This window comes from Ictidomys tridecemlineatus, chromosome 8 (assembly GCF_052094955.1).
Source record: "Ictidomys tridecemlineatus isolate mIctTri1 chromosome 8, mIctTri1.hap1, whole genome shotgun sequence".
NCBI lineage: Eukaryota > Metazoa > Chordata > Mammalia > Rodentia > Sciuridae > Ictidomys > Ictidomys tridecemlineatus.
The window spans coordinates 46,382,596-46,402,773 of NC_135484.1; the positions used below are offsets into that span (position 1 = coordinate 46,382,596).

The window sequence follows — 20,178 nt, forward strand, 5'->3', positions numbered from 1 at the left end:
TAGAAGACATAGAGTTTAAAGGGAAAGAGAAAATTAAAATTTATTAACACTTTATGAAAGGTGCTGCAGTAAACATATTGCTCATGTTATTACATTTAATCTTCACAATGGCTGAATGAGGTAGCTAACATGTGGAGATGAAAAAAATGCCACTCAGAAATATTAATTTTCACAAATAGCAAATAATGGAACAAAGAGGCAAATTTTGATATGACTTAAAATTTCATATTTTTATTAGATTAATATGACACTGTAGGCATTACCAAATCATCAATGAATTTTAAAAAGGGAGAGAAGGACACAATTGTCAAACTGATTTCTGAAATAGTATTTTTGGATGAACTTCTACCAACAAATATTAAATGGAGAGAGAAAATGATGAAGAGATTGCAGTGAAACTCCATCATCATAAAGTCAAATATCTGTTAAATAACTTGAATTGTTAAAGGTGCTATTATCAAGGTTTTAATTCAATGCCTTCTGGTTTGTCTTCATTATCTTCAACCACCCTGTCTCCAAGAAAGCTATAGTGCCCCAGTGAGGTGTCACCCATGCATAGAAGACCAGGTGCTGAAATATCTCTCCAGTCCTGACTTGAAGGAATACGAATGTGTCTGACATCTTCACTCCCGGGACAGAAGCCAAATAGTTTCTTTATGCGCTGCCCAATGAGAAGCCTGGAGTGCTCCTTTGCGGCTTGTTCAAAAAGCTCTCTCTCGTTATGAAGGTGGTTGGTCCAGTAGTAATGCTGCAGAGAGGTGAGGGGAGAGCAGCACCTTGCCAGACAGCAGGAGACCACGGTAGCAATGGTTGCCAAGGTGATCAAAATCCAGCCTAGCATCTTCATATAATTATTAGGAAGAAAAAAGAAAGCATCAATACATCACTAAAAAATGACAAAATCATGGAATTTTCAGGGAAATGGATGGCACTAGAGCAGATTATGCTTAGTGAAGCTAGAAAAACAAATACCAAATGTCTTCTTTGATATAATGAGAGCAACTATGAACAGAGCAGGGAGGAAGAGCAGGAAGAAAAGATTAACATTAAACAGAGACATGAGGTGGGAGGGAAAGGGAGAGTAAAGGGAAATTGCATGGAAATGGAGGGAGACCCTCATTGCTATACAAAATTACATATAAGAGATTGTGAGGGGAATGGGAAAATAAACAAGGAGAAAAATGAATTACAGTAGATGGGGTAGAGAAAGAAGATGGGAGGGGAGGGGAAGGGGGATAGTAGAGGATAGGAAAGGTAGCAGAATACAACAGTTACTAATAGGGCATTATGTAAAAATGTAGATGTGTAACTGATGTGATTCTGCAATCTGTATTTGGGATAAAAATGGGAGTTCATAACCCACTTGAATCTAATGTATGAAATATGATATGTCAAGAGCTTTGTAATGTTTTGAACAACCAATAAAAAAATACATAAAAAATTCTAGAAACAGCCATGTCAGGAGGGATTCCTAGAAAACTGAGAATTTAAATATGGGTTTGTTTTTCTAGTCTCTAATAAATTAACAAGAACTGATCATTGGATGTGGAAATGAATCTGAGAGGACAGGTCAAGTCGTTTCAACTTGGCTTTCAGATTACAAAGGAATTTGACCAGTTAACATGGAATGGATTCTAAAGTACTGTTCTTTAAGTCACAGACACCATAACCCATCAATTAACCTTACATAAGATACATTGTTCTTTGCTTATAGCTCAGCCTTACTTCTCAAATCATCAGGTACAGGCCCATTCATTCCTTGGGGGCGTAATGAATATTTGGTAATGATGGTGATAAAAATAATAGTATGATAGACAATAATGGTAGCCTCCCAAAATATCTTCAATCATGTGCCAACAAGTATTCATTGATATTTCTTCCTGTATTGCTGTTTCCTCTTTTCTTTTGCAATCAAAGAAAACAGTGAGGAAACCCAAGTCTCTAAATTTATTATGAATAGTTTAGTCATTGCAGCTTCTAGTACCTTATTATTTTCAAGTGGACTATTTAGTATTTAGTGCATGCTTTTAAAGACCACCATAAATGTTTTCTAGTCTTAGAATAATTTTTTTCTTTTTATTATCATTTTTTAATATTTAACAATTGCTTTGTAAATAAATTAATAAAGACAAGTTCCCCACATTTAGGGGCGTCAATAGTACAACAGTATGCAGCCAGTTTGGGCAATGAAGACCTCTTCTGTATCTTGCCATTTGTCTACAAGCCTGGAGTAACTAGAATGGCACAGTGCAAGTTTTAGCCTCTACAGTTTTATATTTGTAACAATTTAACAGAATAGAGGCCATCATGGTGGCAGAAATGTCATCATAGATGCCCATTAATTCATAAACTATCATTTATCAAGCTCCAGTTTGACTTTCTACCTTATGCAGCCTGTGGTGTTTGGTAATGGGGACTCAAATGGGGATTTATTCTCCTTATAGTCTTTAGACCCAAAAGGAGAGATTAATAAGCAACCTGAAAGAGAGCACAATGTGATCATTTCTGGTATGAGTAAACATGGCACCGAAGGAGCACAATAGAAGAGAATTGAATTCGTTTTAGGGAGAAGAACATCAGGAACACTTGCCAGATGAGTGTATTCAGACTTAGACTAAAAGAAGTTCACAAGATGCAAGAAGTTGAGAATTCTTAAGGAAAGAAGACAGGAATATAACAGCCTGAAGAGTTGGGAGAACCACAAGAAACTTGTATTTGCAAGTTCATAGGAGTCATGGAGAAGTCGTGGAGAAGAAGTCGTGAAGGACTTTGTATGGAATGCCAGGAATTTGGATTTCTGCTTAGGCTGGTAGAAAAAGGACTTTAGGGAGAGGAACCTCACCATCCAACTTACATTTAAAAAATACTTTTGGCATGTGTGTAGAAGATAGACTGAAATGGGTGAAACTAATGTCAGAGGTATTTTACAATGGGACATGGACAAAGAAGGAATTTTAACTGAATATGACCTTATGGTCAACTCAGAAAACTCAAACTGAAAAGCCACATATATTCTTCAAAAGACAATGAAGTTCAAGGTGGCTGCAGAAGGCAACCTGGTGAACTGGAAACAGCATGACCTCTGGATATCTTAATCAACCATGTATTAGCTCTGTGAACATCTACAAGTTACATAAACTCTTTGAACTTTAGCAACTCATTTGCAAAATGGGGTTAATATCATCTACCTCTCAATATGATGAGAAAGTAGAGACATGAAATATTTATACAGTACTCTAGATGATAAATATCTAAAAATTTATAAGTTTTCTTGTCACGAAAGCAAAACCTACTGGTGATGGTACTTTGAACTATAACTATATATATGACCTTTTTCATAGTAATCTGTGTATGGATTTTATTTTGACCTTAAGAAAATCTTACCATAATATCTTTATTATATTTTAGTTTTTCCTTAAGCAAGAACATTTTTTTTTAACTTTATAATTGTCCTACTGATTTTTTGACTTATCACATAGCTTCACAAGATTCCTCTCTGCCTGACTTTTAGGGCTAGTGTAAAAAAAACAAATTGAGACAAAGAATGACCTATTGGGATTTTTAACTTTTCTTAAACATATTGCAACACTTCAGTATTGTCTGTTTTGATTATAGTTTTTTTCAATTAAACTGCATTAGCATTCCTCAGTTTTAATAACTGAAAGACTATAGGTAAGAAATCTTATATATCTTTGCAGTAAGAGGTTTAAAAAATATGTTTTTACTGTTTTACAGTGGTTTGAAAGTATGTTTTTCCCAAATCCCTTGGAGAGACTGATGGGAGGCAATGACTTTTTCCCTCCTGAAAAAGTACTTCTAAAATTGTACTTCTAAAATTTAATCTATAAATGTAGTAGATTCAAGCTTTCCTCCCGCTCCATCCCATACTTTGACACAAACCTGTCCATGGATTGACCAAATTTAAAAGCATCATTGGAGATATTTAAATCATAATTAAGCTTCCTGTAATTTTAAGCAAGGTCGTGAGAACATACATGCAGCAAGTTGGGATTTACAATACAGTATTAACTGTATTCATAAAATTCATTATTTTTAATATAAATTCATAGGGCAGGGCATTTTAGATATGTTATTTTAGATGTATGATATATTGATCATTTATTACATTTTAGATATATAATATATTGCTCATATATTCCCCACAACAATTCAATGCAGTAAATACTATTAATACCCCAATTTTACAAATGAGGAAAGTGAAACATAGATAACTTAATCAAATTTTTTTCAGGCTAATGAATAGCAAAGCAAGACTAAATCCCAGTTTGCTGACTCCAAAGCACAATGTCCTAATTACAATCTATGCAACTGCTCAGTGGAACTCATTTTGATGAATGGAATCTAGTTTTTTTTTCCATAATCAGACAATACTAGAAGTAGCAGAAATGTGAGATGTTTCCAGTATTATAGTAATTATGGAATAGCGTGCCAAAAAAATAAAAATAAAAAACTTACTTGTGACTGGTACCTGTGCTGAAGAGCTACTTCATCTCTTACTAGGATCACATTAGAAGGAGTTGACCTGTCACATGGAAAGCCAGCTAGGATCTCTTCTCGTTTGCTAGCAGTGACATTTTGAAACTCCGGGTAATGGTCCACAGATGCAAATTCACTTGCTGCACATTCATAATAATTGCCTTTCAGCAGGGTCACCGCCAGCCATGTTAATGGTGCAACAAGCGCCCTCCCTGTGATGCTGAATATCCTAAGGCAAGCCAGGCTGCGCTCCAAGGGACTGATGTTCCGTCCGCGGGGGACACAGCTGCAGCAGTATTCACTGGTAATTGTCCACATTTGGTTTCTCAGAGCATAGCCAGCAATCAGAAGGATCAAAGCAGGAATGACAAGAAAGGCTGAACCATAATAGAAGTTTTTTCCAACTTGACAGGGACATCTGAAAGTGAATGAAGAGAACAGCTGTTGTCCACCAATAGTCAACACTGCAATCAAAGAGTTGATAAAAGTTCCACTTCTCTGCAGAGAAGAAACAATATTGTTGAGGGTCAGGCTCATCATGGGAAGTTCATCCACAAATCAGCTTATGGCCCTTTCTGATCATTAGACTCCACAGCTATAACCATTTTATGGGCTCTTACTGGTTTAACTGGTTATGTCAAGTGACCCGACATACTTACATGTTTAAAGGATTCGAACATCTTTCCTTAGGTACTTTGTGAATCCTGACCTAATAAATACACACCAGATTATAGCTAGAAGAAACGGAAGGTATCTCAATTCTCATTTGGTATGTATAAACTGAGAAAACTTTCAATATATCTTCCTACTAAAAAGAGTAAAAAGAGCATAGCAGGACTGAGGCTGAGGCTCAGTGGTAGAGCACTTGCCTAGCATGTGTAAGGCACTGGGTTTGATTCTCAGCACCTCATATAAATAAAATAAAGGTCCAACTAAACAAACAACAAAAAAAATTAATCTTACTTTTAAAAAAAGAGCATAGCTTGCTTGTGAAACAGACTGCCTCCATCTCTGTGCTGCTATGTACAACACAAAATGCTGAGCAACAGCAAACAGAGTGCTGAAAGCGCAACAGAGTCACTCCTGCCTTTGTACTAGATGAGGGTTCTATCATCATAAAGTTACAATATACAGAATAATGAATACTAGAACAATCTGAAACTTAGGGTCCATTGGAAAGTCTATAACCTAAGGATTCCACCATATCCCAAAAAATTTTCCAAAGAAGAATAAGCCTAGGTACCTCCAAAGCCAAATAACAAGAAAAACATTCTAACTTTGCATAAAGATTTAAAATCTGTTTCTGTTCCCAGAATATTGCTATGTGCTACCTTAAAAGTTAAGTTGCAGATTTGTTTATATGGTATCTTTTTCTTATATAAAAAGGTGATATTTTATTTTTAATGAACTAGCATATCTGTAACTAATGAAATGATCAAATATGTAAGGTAATTTTATGTTGATTTGATTGGTAAATATTTATTGCGCGGCTCCTATATTAAGGGCCCTGGACTAGGCTTGGTTGGGGGTTATAAATTTTTCTTCTCAAAACTTTCAACTGGACATAGTTAAACATGTAATTAGTGACTTAAAATGCAGAACAGAGAAACTCATCCAAAGTGCAATAGGACAATGAAATAAAATAATACAGCTGAGGGAAACAGAAGACAGATTAAACAACTCACAATCTAGTAGGAATTTCAAAGGGAAAAAAGAAAGGAGAGGCAGAGAAGCAATATTTATGAAAAGAAATAACTAATAGCAAAATCAAAGTCAAGTTTTTACATCATGAGCATGTTAGTTGTTCTGAGCAGAACTAAATCAGATCAATTCACAATTAGGCACAGCAAAGAAAAATGCAGAATGTGAAAACAGGAAATATTCTTAATAGCTACAAAAAAAGAAAAGACAGATATCCCACTAAAGATAGACTTCTTATCAGTAACAATAGACCCTAGAAGACACTATCTTTAAGGTGCTTAGTACCAGCTAAATTGTCATTTAAGACGGAGCAAAATAAAAATACATAAAGACTAGGAAATTGATCTTTCACAGAACCTCATTGAAGGAATTATGAAAGGATATATTACAGCAAGAAGAAAAATGAACCCTGAGGAAAGACATGGAAGCAAAAATATTGATGAGCACAATAGGATACTTTTTTAAAGGTCTCTTTAATTATTAACTATAGAAAACACTATTTTTATTTCTAAAGATATAACTAAGGCAATTATTACATATATAATGTATTATTATAATAAGATATCACTACATATCTACTAAGATGGCTAGAATTTAAGATTAACCATAGCAAAGATCAGTAAGAATGCAAAACAACTGGAATTCTCATACACTGATGATGGGAAATGTCAAGTTGAACAACCCACTTTGAACTACACATTTTCTTTAAAAGTTAACTAAGAACCTATCATATAACACAGACATTTATGCCCTAGTTATTTACACCAGACAAATGAAAGCATATGTCTACATGAAAACTTATCTACGAATGACCATAGCAACTTTCTTTATAGTAGGTATAAATAAGAAATAGTCCAAATATCCATCACCAAATGTGTGAATCAACAAATTATAATATCCATTTGAGAGAATATTACTAGCAAAATAAAAGGGAAAATTATTTAAATATTCAAAACATTACTGAATTCAAAAATAATTTTCTGGATGAAATAATTCAGAAAAAGGGATATGTAGTATATGATTCCATTTATATAAATTCAAGGAATTATAAATTAATCTGTACTGACAGAAACCAGATGAATGCCTGCCTAGAAAGTAAGGGAGGAGGGATAAGAAGGGAAAAATTACAAAGGGACTTGAGAAAACTTTTTGAGAGTTGTATCAATTTGTACCCACAGAGTTTTAATTTATGAAAGTGACTAAGTAACAACAAAGAGATGCCAACATCAGAGAAAGAAGGATCTTTCTCCCAGACAAGGGGGTATGCAGTGTCATACTAGGTCATATAAGGAAGCAACAGGTTTGGTCAGGAGGTAGAAAGAGGAAGGAAAAGGCTAAGCCAGAGCATTTATTGGGGTTTCTATGGAAAGGCAGAGCAGGAAGGGGAAACACTTAGGACTGGCTAGTTTAGATAATTCTAGTGGGCTTTTGGCAATAAACTGTCCCTACATGTGTGTGACCTGAACATGAGTTGCTTTAGGGCAGGAAAATATTGCCTTTACTATGTGAGAGTTAGATAAGGAGATGGTTCAGTACATGGGTTCAGGGTCATAGGGGAGATATAAACAACTTGGCCATTATTTGACCCTGTAATTAATGGATGCCAAATAGACAACCTAAGTAAACACAGTGCAGGAGTGATGGAAATGTTAATTATGCTGATTAATTTGATGACTACATATATATTATGTATATACACAGATATATATATTCTCATCAAAATGTACAGAAATTATATCTCAATAAAACCATAAAATGCAAGTATGATTCCAAAAAGAATAAATGTACAATTATAGATCATTCAAAAATAGAAGGAGATGTTGATAGAAAAGGAGATGGTAAACAAAGGAAAAGGATGATAAAGAGAGAACAAAACAGCAGTAGAAATGAGACCTAATACATGAAAAATCACAATTAAATTTTTAAATAGCTAACACTTACTAGGTGTGCTACATGCTGGGCACTGTTCTAAGAACTTTGTCCCATTGAATTCCCACAGTAACTTAATAATGAGGTTATTATGTTATCCTCAATGTTGTTACAGACTGAGAAAATTAAGTCTGGAGAGATTAAGAAAATTGCTCAGTGTCACACAGAGATGAATGGAGGAACCAACATCAGGAACCAGGTGGTCTGGCACATACTTTTAACCCCCATGCCAGAACTGGCTTCAACTTGCCTACAAAGTGGTAAACAATCCTTCTGCTTACAAGTGACACTCTCAAAATTGTACCACATGTAAAGCTTGAAAAGAAAGGTACTGGACTGTAGATCACTGAGAACAATACTAACAGAAGGTAAAAGTGAACTAAGGCAAATAATGTCAAAAGGGCTAATTATGAATGTTCCATCATAATAAAAGCAAGGATCCATTATAAAGATATACCAATGTCAACTTGTATGTCTATGATTGCATAACTTTGAAATATATAAAGCAAAAGCTAATTGAACTATAAAGTAACAGTTTTATCATAGAGATTTTTAACATATCTTTATCAGAAATAAATTGATCAAGTAGACACTGGAAAGTATACAAAAAATGCAAAGAACAATCTTAGCAAGTTTTGTCTAAGATATAGGTGTTCAGGTAGAGATATGTAGTATTCCATCCCCCCAAAATAGAAAATAAACATTTTTATAAACTACCCACAAAATAATTAGCAAAATATATTGATTATGTAGAAAATCAGAGGGGAAATTCCAGCACTAATGTCCAATAATAAGGAAATAAATTAATACACCATGGTAACAAATGTATAGAGTGGAGTTTGGCAACTATGGCTTACGGACCAAATTGGCCCACTGTCTGATTTGTATGGTTTATAAGCTAAGAATGGATTTTAAATTTTAAAATGGTATAAAAATTGTTAACTATTTTGTGATATGTGGAACTTATATGAAATTCAAATTTCAGGGTTTATAAATTAAGTTTTATAGAACGTAATCACATGTCTGTTATTTCAGGATAAAGACCACCTTTACATTGCAGCAGCAGTGCCGAGTTCTTGTGACAAAATCTATATGACTGCAAAACCTAAGATCTACAGTAACAGGCATGGAAATCGATAAACCTTAAATAACTTTAAGAAAAATCCAAGCTGTAGGATACATGTAGTAAGATACTATTATATAAAACTCCAAATACTACTATATATTCTTTATGGATAGTTGCATATCTCAAGTTAAAAAAATGCATAGAATGATCATTATCAAGCTCTGGATAATGTAACCACTAAAAATGAAAGGAAAATAGAATTAAAGAGAGTGTGGCTGTATCAGTCCTGCTTTATTGCTGAAAACAAAGTCTGAAATGTATATAGCAATGTGTTCAGTAAAGTATTAAAAACCACATATTTCCTTAGGTTTATAATTTCATATTTAAAAGCCAACCTAATTTTTAGAGTATATGAGAAATGTGGAAGTGGGAAAGGAAATTACAGATCATTCTTTCTGGGAACTATGTAGGAAAGGATGGACCATTGACGGAGTAGATGTCACTATTGGAGTGTCAAATTATTACTGTAAAGGAGCTCACTGACAACAAATTTGCAAGTTTTTTTATTGTTAGCTATTGAAATAATGACTTCATCTGCAGTGCCAGTGTGTGTGTAACTTGTCAATGGCTGTGATGGATTACATCTATGAGTAATCTATTTTCTTTTGGGCTTTGTCTTAGTCCTTTTGTACTGTTATAAGAAAACATATGAAACTAGATAATTTATATTAAAAACACACAAATTTATATTCCACAGTTTTAGAGGCTGGGAAGTCCAAGATTAAGATGCCACATTGGTGTCTGATGAGGGTTGCTCAAGGCTTCCAAGATGGCACCTTATTGCTGTGTCCTCATATAGCAGAGGAACAAAACATAAAAAGGCCTGAGCTAGTTCTGTCCAGCCTTTTTATAAGTCTTTCATTGTTCATGAGGACAAAAGCTTCATGGCTATTAATCACAGTTCTCAGACAGCCTCACCTCTTAATACTACCACAATGGGGATTAAGTTTAAGCCAAGTTCATTTTGAGGGAACATTCAGACCATAGAAATTTACGGCTAAATTGTCTCCTTGTTAAAGATAACTTGCTGCTGTTTGCAACACATAGGTATCAAATGTATATTCCTCAGCATGGACCCACCACCTCATTCACAAGGTACAAGTTGGCACATAGATATGGGATTGGCACTAAACTCTAGGGCTATCCTTAAGGGACAAGTCACACACAGATATTACTGAAATAACACAAGATAAAATAAACACTAAAACCAGCCTAAAATAGAAAGAGTTTGGAAAAAAAATGAGTAATCTATTTTCTTTTGGGCTTAAGAAATAGAAAGAGTTTGAAAAAAAAATGAGTAATCTATTTTCTTTTGGGTTTAAGCCTCTGGACCAGATATTATGGTACCAGGAAATAGCTCTCATCCATCTTCTATTAGCTATTTCCCACCTCTCACCCGCCCAGATACCTCCCAAAGGCCCTGTATAGAGGTATGGCCCAGTTCACCATTTACTTGGATTGGTTAATTACAGTGCACATTTGATGAAACTCAAGAACGCTTCTTTGTCTCAGCCCTAGGTCCAAAATCAGTCCTGGCCAGTCTAAAGAACTCCTACTGAGAGAAAAAAACTACCTGTGAATTATTTTGAAATGATTCTCCTTCGTAGTTTAGTGCCAGGCTAGATATTACAGATCATTTACCTGCTTCAAATATATACTTGGAGCTGTCTTCTATTTAAGTACGGGGTGGATTTAAATAAAAACAAGGAGCCAGGGACAACAAAACAAAGATTCCCTCAGATCCTAACAAGTGCTGAAGGTCAGTGGGTTTCACAGTCTGAAAAACAGCAAACCAGTGTACGCAGTGACAATGACTACAGCTGCATTTGTGCAGCTTTGCTTGGTACAAAGTCTCTGGGCTGAAACTAAGTTCTTCTTTCTCTATTCCTGTGTCCCAGGAAGAGAGCTGTTGGGGCTTGTTAGTCTAAAGGAAGAGCTCGCTTTCTCTAAATTCCTCACAATGTCCTGAATTTCCACAATGGCTCTGATGCAGTCCTACCACAGCCATTAGAGTTTAGTGATTGATTCCAGTATTATCATACCCTCTCTCCAAGCACACAGATCTTTTCTGTTTTTCTCAGGGATCTCTTACCCAAAACCCAAAACTGTTTCCACACTAAGCCCATCAATGTGCAATAGCTGCACCTTAGTGATTTTGTGAGCCTACCTCAAAAATATTTTGTCCTAACATAATTAGAACATGTGCAACAGGGGGGAAAAAACAACGCTTGTCTTAATTTATAGTCAATAAAGTTAGCTCAAATCCCTTTCCCACCCACTATTCAGGCATATTTGAACAAATTTCTAGTCTTTCTACATTTAGATTCCTATTCTACAAAATGGCAATGATTGCAGTAGTGACTATATCACAGATTATAGATGAATTAAAACAAGGCAAAGAGAATGAATACCATGTTGTAAATTGTAAAGTTTATACAGGTTGTCATTAATCTGCTACTGAAAAGTCCTCCATGCCCCACAACTCAACAAAACTGATTTTCCTGAGATCATGGTATCTAGACACTAATGGAAATACCATAAATATTATACAATTCCACTCAATAAATTCACCTACAGGAATAACCTATAGTTATTGACTATTATTTTTTACTTAGCGCATTACCATGTGTTTTATAGCACATATTATCTCTTTGATACTCACAATTATTCTTTGAGGTAGGTATTATTACTGCCATTTTGCAGATGTGAAAACTGAGCCATAGAGCAATAAAGTGGCTTGCCCAAGGCCACACAGCCAGTAATTGTAGAACTGCAATTCAGCCTGGGTCTTTCCAGTCCTCCAAGGTTCTTTCAACTACCTCACACTTCTTCAAAGTATTCACTAGTCTGTTCCTTTATAGCAAGAATATGCCAGAGCAAATAGAACTAATTGTCTCAAGCTGTAAAGAGGTAGGAAACTACTTTTCTAAACTGAACTTTATGCTTCTGTTTCTGGAACAGCTTTGTTCCTCCACACCCCATAGTTGTCAAGATGAGATTTTTTGTTTGAACTTTAAATATCTTTATTTCTGTATAAATAAAGCAAGCTTTCAATAGTTAACATCTTAGGAACTATCAAAAGAAAGCTAAGGACTTACTTTCTCTGCCAAAATCATCACATACATTATTAAACTATAGAGCACCCATTTTGTGCAACAGTTCTGAAAGAAAATATCACTGATTCAACACTTCTTAAAATGCTGTTGCTGCTTATGAAAAGAAGAAAAAGGATAACAGATATATTTGACTATTTGAATATTGTAATCACACAATATGGGGACCTACGTCCTGGGAACAATGTGATACCCATTTGAGTTGTTGCTAAGGTTTGAACGAGGATTTAGTGCCTACGGATTGCTGATCCTGTCTCTCTAATTCATAGGACAATCAATACAAGACTGAATAATGCTAACATTTAGTTCTCTCTAGATTATAAAGGTTTCTGTTTGTGATTTTAAAACAATGCCTTGGCATGAGAACAAAACACCACTCTTGAACTCCCTAGGGCTAAAGAATTTTTAGTGTCTTGGTGCTTCTGATCTGACTTCACACTATCAACTTTTATGGGTCCAGATTACAACTCATCCTGACAAGTCAAGCAGTTATTTGAGCAGTGGCAAATTACGTAGACACAAGACAGTCCTGTTGTTCATGATTTTTGTTTTCCTCTTGAGTTCAGCAAAGAGCAAAAGCAGTAGAAGGCAGAAGTAGCACTCCTGCCTCAAAGCAAGGAGGAATTTGCAAAACTCAAAACAGAGGAAGACTTATGCACCTCTAAGTTATAGACAAAAGAAAAGAAATTGAAGATCACCTTCTTCCTCTACCAAGCACTATGTCTCGCCCTGCACACAGAAGACCGGAATACCAAAAAATTGTAAGATCCTTTTATAAAGGAGCATTATTCTACTTCATAGAAGATGTTTTTTCTGAGCAATTCTTGATTTATTTTGAAAGGTGATGCTACAAGTAGAATTTTTCAGTTGAGCAAAATTGGGTTTGGTGAAGCATATCATAGATGACTCCTCTGGGAATAGTTACAAAATATCTCTCAGTGTAACAGAATAATTGATTCTTTATAGAGATTTTAGGGTCTTCTTTCCTGATTAATTACATCCATAAAAGTGTGGAGTTTTCCTCTTGTCTCTGTGAGGAAATACAAAAAGATTAAGCAATTCTTTGTGTGTCATATTGCAAGAAACAAGAAATTAAATGTATATAAAATAGTTAAATTTTATGTGTAAAATCAAATATGAGTAAGATTATCAAAAAATCTAGGTGTTAAAAGATTACCTTTAACAATTTGTTTCATAGTCTTAAATGTGTTTATATTTGCTCCATGTTATTATTCTTTCTATTTTAAATTCAGAGTTTTTTTAAACTTCATTTTGTACAGATTCAATTAAGATAATATTCTTTTTTAATTCTCTCTCATAATAGCTTTAGCCATTTAGATGTTATAGATGTGAAAATCATGGTTACGTTTAAAACTATGTTAACTACTTCAGGAGAATAATTGGCATTTGATGTAATTAAGTAATTTCAGCCTTGGGTACTTTGGGTTGTAGTGAATAACTGGCACACCCCAATTGGAAATGCATACAGATGCCCCTTGTCCCTGGAACTCTGGATCTTGATTTCTTTTACTATCAGGCTCTCAAATACCAAAAAATATTGTACATAGTTCATATTGTGTGTGTGTGTGTGTGTGTGTGTGTTTACCAGTAAAATATTTTTATCCTGATATAGCACAAACCTCTGGAAATAATTAAGTGTTCCATTTTTCACATATGAAAATTTTGGGTTATTATGGTTTTAAAAACCATAAAATAAATAAATTTATTTTGACATTTCTTTGGATCTGTGGTGTGGATTTGAGATCCAACTGCACATGTACTTCAAAGTACAGCCTTTGGTCTTGAAACAAGAGAGAGTATGTGTAGTAGGGAGTTGCCATTTTCTTAGTCTGACCTTAATTATAAATGGGCACAATACTGAGGCTATGGCATGTAGGTGGGTTATAATATTTTCTCCTTTTCAAATTCTTTTGCTTTACATCTAGTTGCAAGAAATACATTGTCATTCATGTTCTCTCTCTCTCTCTCTCTCTCTCTCTCTCTCTCTCTCTCTATTCTTCATCTTTGATATTTCTATGTTGTAGCATTGGTACATAGCCATATTTTGTTTTATTCTCTGGCTTCTTATATGCTAAGTAGATATAATTGCAGTCATTATTGTAATTTGTGATTAAGTTCATGGAAGATTTAAATAAGAGAATTAAAATTGAATACATGGTGACCCTTAGTGTTATGTTTAACAATATTTTTGTTCATATTACTTGCTTATATCCCTTATATCCTGGTAAAAATATTAACATATTCACTATTTTCCTACACCTGAATTGTATATATTACTGTAATATCAGTAAATATATAACATAATATCAATTAATTATAGGTAACATATATCCTATGTAAATTTATGGTATTTTGGGGGTTTTTTGCATAAGTATGTCATATATGACAAATAATATTTAGATTCTATTTATTCAAATTTTATTTAGTGTTAATAAATATCCTACCTGACTGAAGAAACATGTTTGTCACAATATAAACCCATACATAAGAGTCTGATGGTATTGAACCAACTTTGGAAGCTTTTGATCAAATTATGTAATATTTACAAAAGTAATTTGTTGAATAAACAATCTTATTGGTTTCTTAAAGGCATTCCTGACCATGCTTTAAAAAAAAAAAATCACCCAGAGGCCTTCTCTTCTCCTATATATTAAGTTATCCAAGATACTTGGACCTAGAAGTAAGGACACCTCTTCTAATCTGGAATCTACATTTGACTTTTCACACAAATAAAAGATTATGTGCAAAATAGACTTATTTTCAGTAGTGACCCTCCTTCTTACCTGTATCTCCTACCCACATCTACTCCAAATAGTATCCTCCATCTTTGTTTACCTCAGTGATAAATGCTGCGTCAGAATGGAGGCTTGGAGTCTGACAGGCCTTTCTGGCTCTCACAATTGCAGGCTAATTGGGCAAGTCATTCGGTTCTTCTGAAGCCTCATTCTCTCCTCTGGAGAAATGGCAGCATTGGAATTAATTATCTCTAAGATAACCTTTCCTTTTTCAGGTAGTACTCAATATTAGAAGCAATTACCAATGGATTGATTGAACTTTATGTTTTCTGTTTCCCATATATTCAACATCTATGCTAAATGATATCTAAATTGGCTTTGGTTTTAGTTTTCACTTGTAATTCACTCTAAAAATGAGACATATTTTGGAAATCCCTAAAGAAAGCACAAGCACCCCCCTCCAAACACACACACACACACACACACACACACACACCTTTTTTTTTTTTTAAAGAAAAAAGAAGAAAGAAAGAAAAAACTCACAAATTTGCTGCTCCAGCTGGGTTCACCCTGAATTTCTCATTGGCAGATCTGCTGCTCATTAAAGATTGTACAGACTCAGGAGAAATCTCACCCAATTATTTCTTCCAACTGAAAACAGGGTCAGTACAAATCAAAGTTCACTTTAGAATAATAGGAACTTGTATTAGAAATTAGTGATTAAAAATACTTTATCCATGAAATACATTGCAAGTTATATAATGTAAGCAAAGGCATAGAAAGATATTCTCATGTTAAGAAATTGATTTCACAGGTCTTTCCACAGCACCAGCTAAGTATCCAAATGTAAGTACAGTTTGTTCTAAAAATAAAAAGGGTTGCAATAATACAAAGATGGGAGAAAAATGAACAGATGATCTCTGAGGCTGATTCTAACACCAAGATTTTGTAAAGAAAGGGAAGTAGGTAGGAAGGGGAAAGAAAAGAAAAAAAATACAGTAGCATATTGTTGTAACTTTGCCTATAACATAAAACCATCCCTTTGCCTACAGAACAAAGATCTCTTTGTCCTCACCTATGGAGCTTTGGTTGCCCAACTTTGTAAGGATTATGAAAAAGATGAAGATGTGAACAAATACTTAGATAAAATGTAAGTAGGCATCTTTTATTCTTTTAGAATGTTCGTTGTCTTAACATCACCTACATTTTTCCTGCCTCTGATGACTTGCTCCATTTCACCAGCTCTTCTTCTGTGTCAATGAATCATATTGGAAAGCTGAGTATAATTTCTTACACTTACCATTTGGATTGATACCAGAAATTAATGGGAAGGAATTTTTTCTCCATGAATATCAAACGTGGAATGTTTGTTGTTAGAAATTATTTCTTCATTAGCCACTGTTGTGGCAAGACTAAAGTTGCTCTTTTAATAATGTGATAAAGCATCCAATTTGATCTTTTCAGTAGTCTTTTTTTCTAACATTGACTCCTTACAATGTAAATATTTACTTGCAGAAGCATAGACCATCTAAGGAAGCATATGCAAAAATGTTATTATAATTGCCTAAAAAGAAGACTGGGTGATAGGGAATTATGGGTTGAAGGGAGAATTTCTTTTTCCTATATAACATTTCCATTGTTTGAATGTTTTTTGCCCTTACTATAATTTATTTTAAAATATATTTTAAATATAAAACACACTTCTTAATAAGTCCATTCTCTTTTGTCTTTATTAATAGAGATTCCTCATGCTCAAATTTCACCTTTTAATTCCCTCAGAATAATTATATGATCATCAGATTATTTCCAAACAATGAAATACCTGTCAATATCTTTTTAACCTCTTAATTGTGGGCTCTGAAAAGGACTGGAAAATATGCACTGGCTAGAAGATTTACTTAGGCAGATTGAAGGGGAAATTTAGCCTAGCATTTTAGAGCTTTCTAAAAGGGCTCCTTGTATTTTCCATTGGAATACAGGGGGAAAAAAAAAGAGGAAGAAGAAGGGAAAGCTTGAAATTTTAAAAAAATTTTAACTCTTGTTCATATATATATATATATATATATATGTATATATATATATATTCTCATTTTTTCTTTTTGGAAAATTCCTTTTCATTTTGGTATACAAGCCTGCCCCCTTCCCTCCCCATTTCCCCCCTCTAATTTTTAAAATTTGTTCTGTTTAGTTATATATGCCAGTAGAATCTCTGTCTCGTTTCTTTATATTTCTTCTTAATTATTTGGAAGTGTTCAAAAAGCAGCAGACAGCCCAATTACCCGCAAATGGTCATTGCAGTTTCTTCCTCAGCTGAACTGTCTACAGCTGTGGGAGCTGCTAAAGCTGTTTTTGCCTGTGGTCACACTTCAACATCTGACAGTAGTAGCATTCCCAAAAGTTATCCATTTATTTGACTTACATTACATTTGCATTGTTTTGTGGAGTAGCTGAAGAAAATTAAGAAGCTGATTTAACTAAAACTTAAATTTAACTGAACTAATTGAGTGCACATTTGAACAAATGTGAATGGAATATTATTTAAAAATAAATTTGGAGAGGCTGTAGAAAGGCTTTATGAAAAAAAAATCACACTTGAATTTCTTTAATAGCTTCTGGGAGTGCCTTATATTTTAAAATTGATTTATAAATATCTACTTTGTAGAATCATATTTTTTGACCAAAGCAAGACATGCAGTATAGTGCACTGCTCATAACCTCTGGCTTCTCATCGCTGTTCCAGTGGCTAAGTCTATAGCTCTGCATAATGATAAATAGAAAATACTGGAAATATCTTTTAAAATGAGTTTAACTTTCTTTTAAAGTAAATGTTCTGTTCTTCAAGTATCTTTTCAGTGTGAACACATCCGGGTTAGAATTATAAACCACTTTTTCCTCAGAAGTCTCAAGTAAGCTAAATGGACTATTTCTATCCACTCATAAATATAAATAGAACATCTCACTAGATTTGGCGCTCACACTGACATCAAATCCATCTCCCCCAAGTCACCAATGATCTCATGCTTTTTTTTAGATCCTCTGAAACAATCACTACCTCTAAAAACTGTAATGTCTTTAGTTTGTTGGGCCCTCTGCTGCTCTATCCAAATCATTTTACTTGTGTATGTACTTGTGGCTATGAAATAAAGACTTTTTTCCCCATTGGTTCGACAAAAACAGCATTCCCTTTATTTTTCACCCTTAAGGTTCTACTTCTTCAACTGAATTGCAAGTTCTTATATGAAAGAAACTGATTTTTTTTTGTGTGTGTCCCTTTCAGAAATTTCACAGTTTCAAGGAGTGTGCTTAACCATCTTAGCCACATATTCAGTTGTGTTATCACATATCAATAAAGGCTCTCAGAATTGTACTTCAGGCACTGTCCAAACCACTTACTTGAGGTACCATTAACAGATAACAGCGCCTCCACCCCAAGCTCCATCATTCCAGCTTCTCTAGAAAGAGACACGAGCTTTCTTAATTGGCTCTTCTCCTGGTTCACTCACTCACACATACAGTAAAATTCAGAGTCCCAACTGCTAAGACCTTCACTAGCAATGAAAAGTATTTCTCTGATCCTTGTTTTCCATCTGCCAGAGCCTGCCCTCCTAACTGTGCTAAGAGTGAGCACCCAGGGCCCACACCCATAGCAGACAAGAGGGCTAGACTCTCAGTCTATTTCTGTTGGTAGGTAACATTAGGCTACAGACACCAGCTTTTCTCAACTGCCACTGTCAAGTTTGCCAGTCTCACTATAGTCAGGCTCCTATGCTTAGAGGAGACTAGTTAATATTTCCTGGATCTGTTGCTCTCTGCTTCTGTGGGACAGATACAAAGCCCACTGCCAAAGGCCATTTGACTCATTATATTTGGTTTATTTGTTATCCACGTGTGCAGACCACACTCCTTCCTTCATCCACAGGGGTTATGGCATTGGAACACGGCTGATTGAAGACTTTTTAGCTCGATCCTGTGTGAGAAGATGCCATAGTTATTCAGAAATTACGGACATAATTGCCCAGGTAAATGCATTTTTAGTTCTGTCATGTTTTGGGAAACTTTGTGGGTTTTTTCCTGAGTTTTCTGCTTGGATTGGACAGGTTCCATCTGTATACATTGCTAGGTGCTGAGAAAGGGGATTCTGATTGAAAAGCATTTTATTTCAGCACAAAGATAAAGCTATTGAGAACTGAAAGAGAAATGCTTCCGGGCATTTAAGCATCTATAGATTTTCCTGACTACAGGGCGTGTGTGGAGTGTGTGTCTCAGGCTGGAAAAAAAAAATGTTTTGAGAAGGTAAAGAGAAGAATGTAACAGGGAACTTTGTTATGTGCATGGCCACATCTAGTTTCCTTCTGTTGTCATTTTCAGCACATGGGAAGAGATAGGGTTTGGCAGTGTCAGAGAAAATTGCTGTAGTCATTTCCCAAGAGAAAAATAAAACTTCCTGTAAATGTATATTTTCTAACATCTTTCACAGCCTTGATGTATGAGAGACAACTTGGAATCATCCAATACTAGCTCAATTTAATTTTTTTTTTAAACCAGGGATTGATTGAGCTCAGGTGTTCTCAACCAAGGAGCCATATACCCAACACCTTCCCCCCTTAAATTTGTTTTAAATTTTGAGACAGGGTCTTGCTAAGTTGCTTAGCTCTCACCAAATTGTTAAGGCTGGCTTTGAACTTGCAATCCTCTTGCCTCAGCCTCCCAAGCCACTGAGATTATGGGGTATGCTACATGCCCAGCACTAACTTAACTTTCTTAGATATAAGACTGTGAAATGCATCTGCAGCCAGCATTTCTTTAATCCACAGACCTGTGGTTAATATTATTAATTTGTTGGAGACCCAGAAATTGTGCATGGATATGAAATATTTAGGAAGTCTTGATATGGTGCCCCAAGGTTCACACAATGTCAAATTAGCTCAAGTCTTATTTTTTTTTCTTGACCCTTAGTATTGTTTACATGGCACACTTCCCACAAATGGTTCTAATACTACCATATAGTGCTCTGTGGTTCTAAATGCAGTTACTTAATTCCTTTCATCCTAACAGT

The 20,178-nt window shown here is 34.8% G+C and overlaps 2 protein-coding genes across 8 annotated transcripts in view; one reads left to right on the forward strand and one right to left on the reverse strand.

Moving 5' to 3' along the window:
• Nucleotides 1-203: 203 nt before the first annotated feature.
• The window catches only part of Calhm4 (calcium homeostasis modulator family member 4), a 47,587-nt gene continuing 27,612 nt past the window's right edge, over nucleotides 204-20,178 (reverse strand). Inside the window, exons 1-4 of one of the 6 annotated variants that reach the window (XM_078019357.1) lie at nucleotides 15,666-16,673; nucleotides 13,065-13,396; nucleotides 4,477-4,915; nucleotides 204-841 (exon numbers count right to left, since the gene is read on the reverse strand). In XM_078019357.1, coding sequence (XP_077875483.1) covers nucleotides 458-841; nucleotides 4,477-4,815 — 723 coding nt within the window. In that variant the 5' untranslated portion in view covers nucleotides 4,816-4,915; nucleotides 13,065-13,396; nucleotides 15,666-16,673 and the 3' untranslated portion in view covers nucleotides 204-457. Of the gene's footprint in view, nucleotides 842-4,476; nucleotides 5,612-13,064; nucleotides 13,397-15,170; nucleotides 15,309-15,665; nucleotides 16,674-20,178 lie in introns of those variants that run through there. The other 5 variants (XM_078019358.1, XM_078019354.1, XM_078019355.1 and 2 more) reach the window with 5 other exon arrangements.
• Nucleotides 12,703-20,178, forward strand: part of Trappc3l (trafficking protein particle complex subunit 3L) — a 43,571-nt gene continuing 36,095 nt past the window's right edge. The window contains exons 1-3 of one of the 2 annotated variants that reach the window (XM_005340850.5): nucleotides 12,703-13,127; nucleotides 16,175-16,272; nucleotides 19,042-19,141. In XM_005340850.5, coding sequence (XP_005340907.2) covers nucleotides 13,086-13,127; nucleotides 16,175-16,272; nucleotides 19,042-19,141 — 240 coding nt within the window. In that variant the 5' untranslated portion in view covers nucleotides 12,703-13,085. Of the gene's footprint in view, nucleotides 13,128-15,694; nucleotides 15,785-16,174; nucleotides 16,273-19,041; nucleotides 19,142-20,178 lie in introns of those variants that run through there. The other variant, XM_078019359.1, reaches the window with a different exon arrangement.